The sequence below is a fragment of the Oncorhynchus keta genome, chromosome 4, assembly GCF_023373465.1.
Source record: "Oncorhynchus keta strain PuntledgeMale-10-30-2019 chromosome 4, Oket_V2, whole genome shotgun sequence".
Classification (NCBI taxonomy): Eukaryota; Metazoa; Chordata; class Actinopteri; order Salmoniformes; family Salmonidae; genus Oncorhynchus; species Oncorhynchus keta.
The window spans coordinates 77,464,362-77,476,597 of record NC_068424.1 but is presented as its reverse complement, the minus strand read 5'-3'; the positions used below and the strand labels follow the sequence as shown (position 1 = coordinate 77,476,597).

The following is a 12,236-nucleotide window of genomic DNA, read 5'->3' as shown; positions in this document are numbered from 1 at the left end:
CACTGGAGAAGAGGGAGTCGGACGGAGGAACTCACTGGAGAAGAGGGAGTCAGACGGAGGAACTCACTTGAGAAGAGGGAGTCAGACGGAGGAACTCACTGGAGAAGAGGGAGTCAGACGGAGAACATGAAGACAGAATATCTGATGGTTTTGTGTTGGTTTGGAGAACACTACCATTCAAAAGTTTGGGGTCACAGAAATTTCCTTGTTTTTGAAAGAAAAACAACAAAAAATGTCCATTAAAATAATATCAAATTGTCATTGTAAATGACTATTGGAGGTGGAAATGGCAGATGTTTTATGGAATATCTACATAGGTGTACAGAGTCCCATTATCAGCAACCATCACTCCTGTGTTCTAATGGCCCATTGTGTTAGCTAATCCAAGTTCATAATTTTAAAAGGCTAATTGATCATTTTCATCATCGATCATTTCCAGCTACGCTAGTCATTTACAACATTAACAATATCTACACTATATTTCTGATCAATTTGATGTTATTTTAATGGACATTTAAAAAATAATAATTATTTCAAAAACAAGGACATTTCTATGTGACCCCAAACTTTTGAACGGTAGTGTACATAAAGACCTTTGTTATTTGAAACGAGGACACACAACAAACCCAACCAACACCTGATGAGAAACAAACACGTTTGTTGTTTTCAGAAATTGAAAAAGTTCAAGCAAGATTTTTCTCTAACTCAGCCTGATCAGCTTTGAGTTGTGAAAAGTTTATTTGCGTTTCAGACCTATTTTCTTGTTGGTAGATAGAGATGGAGGAGGCCAGACAACAAGGCCCAGATTCACAATACACTTCTTACGCAAAAACAGAAAAAGTTTCTTAAGAAAAAAAAACAAGTGCCAAAGAGTGGAATCCCTCAACAATAGCTTAAGATTTCATGATTTTCTTACAAACTTCTCAAATATCTTGATGCTAGTCAACCGATTTAAACTAACTATATAGCTAGCGACAGATCACTGTTCCTCAAAACATGTTCTTGGGTTTCAATCACAAGCAATACTGAAACTTTTCAGATCAGTTTGTGAGTAAATGAAACATGTTGCTTTCACTGTTGCTTTTTCTCTCACTGCACTGAATTTAAGACAAGGGTTTAGTTATCTTGGAATTAAGATCATTTCCGAGAGCTTTATTTTCAATAATCAAATGTCTTCTTAACTTTTTGCTTAAGGAAAAACATAGGAAATTAAGCACATTTTTTCTTCTTCCAAGAACCTTCTATCATTAAGGAATGAAATGCATTTAAGAACAACAAATGTCTTAAGAAGGTTTTGTGAATCTGGGCCTAGTCTGCCATTGAAAACGAAACATTGAAGAACAGGCATGTCTGAGTGTCTGAGGCTTCAGTGTGTGTGTGTGTGTGTGTGTGTGTGTGTGTGTGTGTGTGTGTGTGTGTGTGTGTGTGTGTGTGTGTGTGTGTGTGTGTGTGACTGGGTGTGTCAGACTGGGTGTGTCTGGGTGGGTGTGTCTGGGTGGGTGTGTCTGACTCGGTGTGTCTGGGTGGGTGTGTCAGACTGGGTGTGTCAGACTGGGTGTGTCTGGGTGGGTGTGTCTGGGTGGGTGTGTCAGACTGGGTGTGTCAGACTGGGTGTGTCATACTGGGTGTGTCATACTGGGTGTGTCTGTCTGGGTGTGTCTGACTGGGTGTGTCTGTCTGGGTGTGTCTGACTGGGTGTGTCTGACTGGGTGTGTCTGTCTGGGTGTGTCTGACTGGGTGTGTCTGTCTGGGTGTGTCTGACTGGGTGTGTCTGACTGGGTGTGTCTGTCTGGGTGTGTCTGACTGGGTGTGTCTGACTGGGTGTGTCTGTCTGGGTGTGTCTGACTGGGTGTGTCTGACTCAGGAGCAGCAGATTCGTTTTTTTCTTATTTTTTTTCATTAAAATAAATAAATAATAATAATAATTTTGAGCAGCAGATTACTCTCACTTACGGTATTATTATGAGCTAATGTAGTGGTCGTCTAGGAACAAGGCGTGGTTGTCTAGACGTGGTCGTCTAGGAACAAGGAGCGGCCGTCTAGGAACAAGGCGTGATTGTCTAGGAACAAGGCGTGGTTGTCTAGGAACAAGGCGTGGTTGTCTAGGAACACGGCGCGGTCGTCTAGGAACAAGGTGCGGTCGTCTAGGAACTAGGCGCGATCGTCTAGGAACAAGGCGTGATTGTCTAGGAACAAGGCGTGATTGTCTAGGAACAAGGCGTGATTGTCTAGGAACAAGGCGCGGTTGTCTAGGAACAAGGCGTGGTTGTCTAGGAACACGGCGCGGTCGTCTAGGAACAAGGTGCGGTCGTCTAGGAACTAGGCGCGATCGTCTAGGAACTAGGCGTGGTCATCTAGGAACAAGGCGTGGTTGTCTAGGCGTGGTCGTCTAGGAACCAGGTGTGGTTGTCTAGGCGCGGTCGTCTAGGAAGAAGGTGCGGTCGTCTAGGAACTAGGCGCGGTCATCTAGGAACAAGGCGTGGTTGTCTAGGAACAAGGCGTGATTGTCTAGGAACAAGGCGTGATTGTCTAGGAACAAGGCGCGGTCGTCTCGGAACAAGGTGCGGTCGTCTAGGAACTAGGCGCGGTCGCCTAGGAACCAGGTGTGGTTGTCTAGGCGCGGTCGTCTAGGAAGAAGGTGCGGTCGTCTAGGAACTAGGCGCGGTCGTCTAGGAACTAGGCGCGGTCGCCTAGGAACCAGGCGCGGTTGTCTAGGCGCGGTCGTCTAGGAAGAAGGTGCGGTCGTCTAGGAACTAGGCGCGGTCGTCTAGGAACAAGGCGCGGTTGTCTAGGCGTGGTTGTCTAGGAACAGGGCGCGGTTGTCTAGGCGCGGTCGTCTAGGAACAAGGCGCGGTTGTCTAGGCGCGGTCGTCTAGGAACAAGGCGTGATTGTCTAGGAACAAGGCGTGATTGTCTAGGAACAAGGCGTGGTTGTCTAGGAACAAGGCGCGGTTGTCTAGGAACAAGGCGTGGTTGTCTAGGAACACGGCGCGGTCGTCTAGGAACAAGGTGCGGTCGTCTAGGAACTAGGCGCGATCGTCTAGGAACTAGGCGTGGTCGTCTAGGAACAAGGCGTGGTTGTCTAGGAACAAGGCGCGGTCGTCTCGGAACAAGGTGCGGTCGTCTAGGAACTAGGCGCGGTCGCCTAGGAACCAGGTGTGGTTGTCTAGGCGCGGTCGTCTAGGAAGAAGGTGCGGTCGTCTAGGAACTAGGCGCGGTCGTCTAGGAACAAGGCGCGGTCGCCTAGGAACCAGGGCGCGGTTGTCTAGGAAGAAGGTGCGGTTGTCTAGGAACTAGGCGCGGTTGTCTAGGAACAAGGCGCGGTTGTCTAGGCGTGGTTGTCTAGGAACAGGGCGCGGTTGTCTAGGCGCGGTCGTCTAGGAACAAGGCGCGGTTGTCTAGGCGCGGTCGTCTAGGAAGAAGGTGCGGTCATCTAGGAACTAGGCGCGGTCGCCTAGGAACTAGGCGCGGTCATCTAGGAACAAGGCGCGGTTGTCTAGGAACAAGGCGTGGTTGTCTAGGAACAAGGCGTGATTGTCTAGGAACAAGGCGTGGTTGTCTAGGAACAAGGCGTGATTGTCTAGGAACAAGGCGTGGTTGTCTAGGAACAAGGCGTGGTTGTCTAGGAACAAGGCGTGGTTGTCTAGGAACAAGGCGTGATTGTCTAGGAACAAGGCGTGGTTGTCTAGGAACAAGGCGTGGTTGTCTAGGAACAAGGCGTGGTTGTCTAGGAACAAGGCGTGATTGTCTAGGAACAAGGCGTGGTTGTCTAGGAACAAGGCGTGGTTGTCTAGGAACAGGGCGCGGTTGTCTAGGCGCGGTCGTCTAGGAACAAGGCGCGGTTGTCTAGGCGCGGTCGTCTAGGAAGAAGGTGCGGTCATCTAGGAACTAGGCGCGGTCGCCTAGGAACTAGGCGCGGTCATCTAGGAACAAGGCGCGGTTGTCTAGGAACAAGGCGTGGTTGTCTAGGAACAAGGCGTGATTGTCTAGGAACAAGGCGTGGTTGTCTAGGAACAAGGCGTGATTGTCTAGGAACAAGGCGTGATTGTCTAGGAACAAGGCGTGGTTGTCTAGGAACAAGGCGTGGTTGTCTAGGAACAAGGCGTGGTTGTCTAGGAACAAGGCGTGATTGTCTAGGAACAAGGCGTGGTTGTCTAGGAACAAGGCGTGGTTGTCTAGGAACAAGGCGTGGTTGTCTAGGAACAAGGTGCGGTCATCTAGGAACAAGGCGTGGTCGTCTAGGAACAAGGTGCGGTCGTCTAGGAACTAGGTGTATAAAATATTAAAAGATATCAAGATTTAAAACATGTATGTCAAGTTATGGATGCGGTTCCTGAAATTATTATTTTTTCTTTCTGTACTGTTAAAGTTTGTTTCCATCATGAATGTTCTGTATAGAAAACAAACCTTCAACAGTAACTGCCCTGAAATGTGTATGACGCTAATTATGGGGTTTCTGGGAGAGTGAGAGGTCGAGAGATAGAGGGGGTGGTGAATGCCCTTGTGAATGCCCGTAAGCACCTCCCTCTGCAACTGGATCCTGTACTTTCTGACGGGCCGCCCCCAGGTGGTAAGAGTAGGTAGCAACACATCTGCCACGCTGATCCTCAACATTGGAGCCCCGCAGGGGTGCGTGCTCAGTCTCCTCCTGTAGTCCCTGTTCACCCATGACTGCATGGCTTGGCACGACTCCAACACCATCATTAAGTTTGCTGATGAAACATCAGTGGTAGGCCTGATCAACGACGAGACAGCCTATAGGGAGGAGGTCAGAGACCTGGCCGGGTGGTGCCAGAATTGCCTGGTACGGCAACTGCTCAACCTATGACTGCATTGCACTTCAGAGGGTAGTGCGTACGGCCCAGTACATCACTGGGGCTAAGCTGCCTGACATCCAGGACCTCTGCACCAGGCGGAGTCAAAGGAAGGCTCTAAAAATGGTCAAAGATCCCAGCCACCCCAGTCATAGACTGTTCTCTCTACTACCGCACGGCAAGCAGCACCGGAGTGCCAAGTCAAAGGAGCAAAAGGCTCCTTGTCAGCTTCTAACCACAAGCCATAAGACTCCTGAACAGTGAATTAACTGTTAAATAATCTGTCTGTAAAAACAATTGTTGGAAAAATGACTTGTGTCATGTACAAAGTTGATGTCCTAACCGACTTGCCCTCCCTCCATCTTTGATTCTCTCCTCCCTCTGTCTCTCCCTGCCTGCCTGTTTCTCTTATCTCCCCTCCTTCCCCCCTCCCTCCCTCTCCCTGTTTCTCTCTCTCCCTCCCTCTGTTTCTCTCCATCCCTCCCTCTCTGTTTCTCTCCATCCCTCCCTCTCTTTCTCCCTCCATCTCTATTTCTCTCCATCCCTCCATCTCTTTCTCCCTCCCTCTCTCTTTCTCCCTCCCTCTCTGTTTCTCTCCCTCCCTGCCCCCTCCCTCTGTTTCTCTCCATCCCTCCCTCTGTTTCTCTCCATCCCTCCATCTCTTTCTCCTACTCCCTCTCTCTCTTTCTCCATCTCCCTCTGTTTCCCTTCCTTCCTCTTTATTTCTCTCTCTCCCTGCCTCTCTGTTTCTCTCTCCTTGAACCTTTTCTCTCCCTCTCTCCGTTTCCCTCTCTCCCTTCCTCCCTCTGTTTCTCTCTCTCTCTCCCTTTTTGTTTGTCTCCCTCTCTCCCTCCCTGTTTCTCTCTCTCTCCCTCCCTGTTTCTCTCTCTCTCCCTCCTTGTTTCTCTCTCCCTCCCTGTTTCTCTCTCTCTCCCTACCTCTCTGTTTGGTGGGCACAGTTCCCAATGCAGTCTGATTCTCTCTATGAGGAGACATTGATGGTCTGATTTGCCTCTTTACTCAGGTCCCGTCCCAAATGGCACCCTATTCCCTATTACAGTGCCCTACTTATGACCAGGACTCATAGGGCCTTGATCAAAACTAGTAGACTATATAGGGAATAGGGTGCCATTTGGGACTCAGGCATGGATTAGCCATTAAAAAGCTGTTAGCCTCTCTCAATTCAATTCAAGGGGCTTTATTGGCATGGGAAACTCTCTCTCTCTCTCTCTCTCTCTCTGCTATCAGACTAATGCAGTCACATCACTATGCAGAGATGAGGCTGTTATTACAGTAAAAAGCTGAGAGGCTCAAATCCCTGTTGAACTAAACTCCTTGTTTCATATCAATTGCCAAATGCACTGGGCTTGCATACCAAATGACACCCTAATCTCTATATAGTGCACTACTTTTGACCAGAGCTCTATGAGCCCTGGATAGAACTAGTGCACTGTAATAGGGAATAGGGTGTTATTTGGGACGTAAACACTGTCTGCAGGTAATGACCCAATGATTACCCCTTGTATTTGTCCATTTAGACTGTCTATGCTTGAGTAGTCGTATTATTGTTTTCGATGGTTGTATTCCTGTAAGGACATCAGAGCGAAGTCAGCGGGCATGTCTGTCCTTCCAGGTTATAGAAAATTAAAAAAACATAAATTGTAACGTTGAAATGGAATAATGTTTCTTTAGGGAAGATACAAGGTCCTCAAAGACATGCGTGAATATAAAATAAATCTGAAAATAAATGAATCATTGAATGCTTGTAGTCTGTACAGGCACAAAGCCAGCGCCTGTATTCACAAAGTGTCTCAGAGTAGGAATGCTGATCTAGGATGAGGTCCCCCCATCCATGTTTTCCCCCTAACCTTCCCAGATGTAGTCTTCTGTTTTCCTCCTAACCTTCCCAGATGTAGTCTTCTGTTTTCCTCCTAACCTTCCCAGTCGTAGTCTTCTGTTTTCCTCCTAACCTTCCCAGATGTAGTCTTCTGTTTTCCTCCTAACCTTCCCAGTCGTAGTCTTCTGTTTTCCTCCTAACCTTCCCAGATGTAGTCTTCTGTTTTCCTCCTAACCTTCCCAGTCGTAGTCTTCTGTTTTCCTCCTAACCTTCCCAGATGTAGTCTTCTGTTTTCCTCCTAACCTTCCCAGTCGTAGTCTTCTGTTTTCCTCCTAACCTTCCCAGTCGTAGTCTTCTGTTTTCCTCCTAACCTTCCCAGTCATAGTCTTCTGTTTTCCTCCTAACCTTCCCAGATGTAGTCTTCTGTTTTCCTCCTAACCTTCCCAGTCGTAGTCTTCTGTTTTCCTCCTAACCTTCCCAGCTGTAGTCTTCTGTTTTCCTCCTAACCTTCCCAGATGTAGTCTTCTGTTGTCCTCCTAACCTTCCCAGTCGTAGTCTTCTGTTTTCCTCCTAACCTTCCCAGATGTAGTCTTCTGTTGTCCTCCTAACCTTCCCAGTCGTAGTCTTCTGTTTTCCTCCTAACCTTCCCAGTCGTAGTCTTCTGTTGTCCTCCTAACCTTCCCAGATGTATTCTTCTGTTTTCCTCCATAACCTTCCCAGCTGTAGTCTTCTGTTTTCCTCCTAACCTTCCCAGATGTAGTCTTCTGTTTTCCTCCTAACCTTCCCAGCTGTAGTCTTCTGTTTTCCTCCTAACCTTCCCAGATGTAGTCTTCTGTTTTCGTCTTAACCTTCCCAGATGTAGTCTTCTGTTTTCCTCCTAACCTTCCCAGTCTTAGTCTTCTGTTTTCCTCCTAACCTTCCCAGATGTAGTCTTCTGTTTTCCCCCTAACCTTCCCAGTCGTAGTCTTCTGTTTCCCCCCCTAACCTTCCCAGATGTAGTCTTCTGTTTTCCCCCTAACCTTCCCAGATGTAGTCTTCTGCTTTCCCCCTAACCTTCCCAGATGTAGTCTTCTGTTTTCCCCCTAACCTTCCCAGATGTAGTCTTCTGTTTTCCCCCTAACCTTCCCAGATGTATTCTTCTGTTTTCCCCCTAACCTTTCCAGCTGTAGTCTTCTGTTTTCCCCCTAACCTTCCCAGTCGTAGTCTTCTGTTTTCCTCCTAACCTTCCCAGATGTAGTCTTCTGTTGTCCTCCTAACCTTCCCAGTCGTAGTCTTCTGTTTTCCTCCTAACCTTCCCAGATGTAGTCTTCTGTTTTCCTCCTAACCTTCCCAGCTGTAGTCTTCTGTTTTCCTCCTAACCTTCCCAGATGTAGTCTTCTGCTTTCGTCTTAACCTTCCCAGATGTAGTCTTCTGTTGTCCTCCTAACCTTCCCAGATGTAGTCTTCTGTTTTCCTCCTAACCTTCCCAGATGTAGTCTTCTGTTTTCCTCCTAACCTTCCCAGCTGTAGTCTTCTGTTTTCCTCCTAACCTTCCCAGTCGTAGTCTTCTGTTTTCCTCCTAACCTTCCCAGATGTAGTCTTCTGTTTTCCTCCTAACCTTCCCAGCTGTAGTCTTCTGTTTTCCTCCTAACCTTCCCAGATGTAGTCTTCTGCTTTCCTTAACCTTCCCAGATGTAGTCTTCTGTTGTCCTCCTAACCTTCCCAGATGTAGTCTTCTGTTTTCCTCCTAACCTTCCCAGATGTAGTCTTCTGTTTTCCTCCTAACCTTCCCAGCTGTAGTCTTCTGTTTTCCTCCTAACCTTCCCAGATGTAGTCTTCTGTTTTCCTCCTAACCTTCCCAGATGTAGTCTTCTGTTTTCCTCCTAACCTTCCCAGCTGTAGTCTTCTGTTTTCCTCCTAACCTTCCCAGATGTAGTCTTCTGTTTTCCTCCTAACCTTCCCAGTCGTAGTCTTCTGTTTTCCTCCTAACCTTCCCAGATGTAGTCTTCTGTTTTCCTCCTAACCTTCCCAGATGTAGTCTTCTGTTTTCGTCTTAACTTTCCCAGATGTAGTCTTCTGTTTTCCTCCTAACCTTCCCAGATATAGTCTTCTGTTTTCCTGCTAACCTTCCCAGTCGTATTCTTCTGTTTTCCATCTTAACCTTCCCAGCACCTTGGCCTTCTTTCATTTGCTAGTCTGGCCTCAGGTTCCGAAGACAGTCACATTTTACCTTGGTAATACTTCTACTGGAAAACATCCTATTCAGAGCATATCCAGAGGCTGTGTGTGTGTCTTTGTGTGATTGTGTGTGTGTCTATGCGTGAGTGTGTTTGTGCGTGTGTGTAAGGGCATATCCACAGGCAGTTGAACCACTGTCAGTTTTACTGCTCGTATCAATCTTCACTGACAGCAGGTCAAAAAACCAGTCTGACCCACACACACACACACACACACACACACACACACACACACACACACACACACACACACACACACACACACACACACACACACACACACACACACACACACTTCACTCCTCCCCCATCTCAGCAACCTCATTCTGCTGCTATTGCATGTGTAACACCCAGGATTAATGATGTCTTAGGTTTCCTCCCAAATGACAACCTATTCCCTAAACACCGTCAAAAGTAGTTCACTGTGTACACTCATAGAGAAAAGGGTTCCAAAAGGGTTATTTGGCTGTCCCCATAGGAAAACCCTTCTTTTTCTCTCCCTCTCCCTGTGTGTACTGTATGAAGTTGCTACAGTGATGGTTTTAATGAGAAATGTCTAGCGGGCATGTAGGACAAATTCAGACTGACTTTGGTTTCAGAGGCGAGGACGAGAAGTGGGTACGAAGGGAAGGAAGGGTGTTATGCTGTCTAGAGGAGGTCTAGAGGAGGAGGTCTAGAGGAGGTCTAGAGGAGGAGGACTAGAGGAGGTTTAGAGGAGGTCTAGAGGAGGTCTAGAGGAGGAGGTCTGGAGGAGGTCTAGAGGAGGTGGTTTAGAGGAGGTCTAGAGGAAGTTTAGAGGAGGTCTAGAGAAGGAGGTCTGGAGGAGGTCTAGAGGAGGTGGTTTAGAGGAGGTCTAGAGGAAGTTTAGAGGAGGTCTAGAGTAGGAGGTCTGGAGGAGGTCAAGAGGAGGTGGTTTAGAGGAGGTCTAGAGGAAGTTTAGAGGAGGTCTAGAGGAGGAGGTCTAGTGGAGGAGGTCTAGTGGAGGTCTAGAGGAGGAGGTCTAGAGGAGGTGGTCTAGAGGAGGTATGGAGGAGGTCTAGAGGAGGTGGTGTAGAGGAGGTCTAGAGGAAGTTTAGAGGAGGTCTAGAGGAGGAGGTCTGGAGGAGGTCTAGAGGAGGTGGTTTAGAGGAGGTCTAGAGGAAGTTTAGAGGAGGTCTAGAGGAGGAGGTCTGGAGGAGGTGTAGAGGAGGTGGTTTAGAGGAGGTCTAGAGGAAGTTTAGAGGAGGTCTAGAGGAGTAGGTCTAGTGGAGGTCTAGAGGAGGAGGTCTAGAGGAGGTGGTCTAGAGGAAGTCTAGAGGAGGTGGTTTAGTGGAGGAGGTCTAGAGGAGGTCTAGAGGAGGTCTAGAGGAGGAGGTCTAGAGGAGGAGGTCTAGAGGAGGTCTCGAGGATGTCTAGTGGAGGAGGTCTAGAGGAGGTCTTGAGGAGGTGGTCTAGAGGAGGAGGTCTAGAGGAGGTGGTCTAGAGGAGGAGGTCTAGAGGAGGAGGTCTAGAGGAACAGGTCTAGTGGAGGCCTAGAGGAGGAGGTCTAGACGAGGAGGTCTAGAGGAGCACACACACACACACTTTATCCAACACACACACACACACACACACACACACACACACACACACACACACACACACACACACACACACACACACACACACAACACTATATCCATCACACACACACACACACACACACACACACACACACACGCACACACACACACACACACACACACACACACACACACACACACACACACACACACACACACACACACACACACACACACACACACACACACTATATCCATCACACACGCACTCACTCAAAGACTCAGTAATGAAAGGTAAGTGATGCTGCCCCTCTCCCTACATCTTGTGAAAGATGTCTTGATGACATTCCATTATACATCTGTCAGGGTTTGTCTGTTCAGTAACCAGTCTGTTTGATTATACAGCTGTCAGTGTAGGCTGAGAGAGTTAGCTAATAATAATGTATATTGTGAGGATTCTCTTGTCACAACAATTTATTCACGTCTATGATAACTGATGAATTCAATATGTGAGTCATTTGTGAACTGAAGCCTGCAGTCTCTGTCTACTTCTGTCACTTCGGTTATGGAAATCAGGTTGTGTGTGTGTGTGTGTGTGTGTGTGTGTGTGTGTGTGTGTGTGTGTGTGTGTGTGTGTGTGTGTGTGTGTGTGTGTGTGTGTGTGTGTGTGTGTGTGTGTGTGTGTGTGTGTGTGTGTGTGTGTGTGTGTGTGTGTGTGTGTGTATGTGTTTGTCTACACACGTGTCTTCTCCAGGTGGCCCATCCAGGTGGTCTTCGTCCCACTGCGACTGCTGCTGCAAGAGCCACAAGAGTGAGCGCGAGGGAGAGAGTGGCACATCTTTGAACGAGCTCTCTACTTCCTGCTCCGAGACCCAATCAGAAGCCAGCTCCCCTCAGGGCACTGTCATCTGTGGTTCCGTCAGCCGTCAGCCTCACCCCGTCGCCCAGACCCTGGACCGGCCACTGAAGAAAGGTGTGGGTGTTCCTCCTCTTCTGTACCTCTCCGCAGTATCCCTTCGGTGACTTTGGGTGTTTTGAAAAGGTGTCTGTTTAATAAAACGTCTTCTTCTCTCTCCTTCCTCCTCCTCCCCTAAAGGGCCCGTTCAGCTGCTCCAGCCGTCGGAGGTGAGGAGGAAGACGGACCTGCTCCGTGTGAGGACCATGGGGATCAGGGAGCACCGGGACGCTGCAGCCAAGAGGAAGGCCAACAAGGAGAAGTTAACACCGGAGCAGGAGCTGGAGAGGTGCATCCAGGACTTCCACAGGATCAGGATTCCTGAACGCTTCCCAGAGAGGAAGTACATGTGGCAACAAGAACTGCTGAGGAAGTACCGTCTCTAAGGAGAGGGAGGGAGGGAGGGAGGAGGGGAGGGGGGGAGGGGGGGGGAGAGGGAGGGAGGGGGGAGGGAGGGGGAGAGAGGGGGAGGGAGGGGGGAGGGAGGGGGGAGAGGGGGGAGAGAGGGAGGGAGGGAGGGAGGGAGGGAGGGAGGGAGGGGGAGAGGGAGGGGAGGGGGGAGGGAGGGGGGGGAGGGGGAGGGGGGAGGGGGAGAGAGGAGGGGGAGGGAGGGAGGGAGGGGGAGGGAGGAGGGGGGGGAGGGAGGGAGGGAGGAGGGGGAGGGAGGGAGGGAGGGGGAGGAGGGAGAGAGGAGGGGGGAGGGGGAGAGAGGGAGGGAGGGGGAGGGAGGGAGGGGGGGAGGGAGGGAGGGAGGGAGAGAGGGAAGGAGGGAGGGAGGGAGGGAGGGAGGGAGGGAGGGAGGGAGGGAGGGAGGGAGGGAGGGGGGAGGGGGGGGGGAGAGGGGAGGGAGGGGGAGGGGGAGGGGGAGGGAGG

The 12,236-nt window shown here is 49.5% G+C and overlaps 1 protein-coding gene across 1 annotated transcript in view; it reads left to right on the top strand.

Moving 5' to 3' along the window:
- Nucleotides 1–11,749, top strand: part of LOC118373943 (BTB/POZ domain-containing protein KCTD16-like) — a 36,581-nt gene extending 24,832 nt beyond the window's left edge. Inside the window, exons 2-3 of the mRNA XM_052516348.1 lie at nucleotides 11,163–11,381; nucleotides 11,505–11,749. Of these exons, the coding sequence (XP_052372308.1) occupies nucleotides 11,163–11,381; nucleotides 11,505–11,749 (464 nt within the window). The remainder of the gene's footprint in view (nucleotides 1–11,162; nucleotides 11,382–11,504) is intronic.
- The last annotated feature ends 487 nt before the right edge of the window (nucleotides 11,750–12,236 follow it).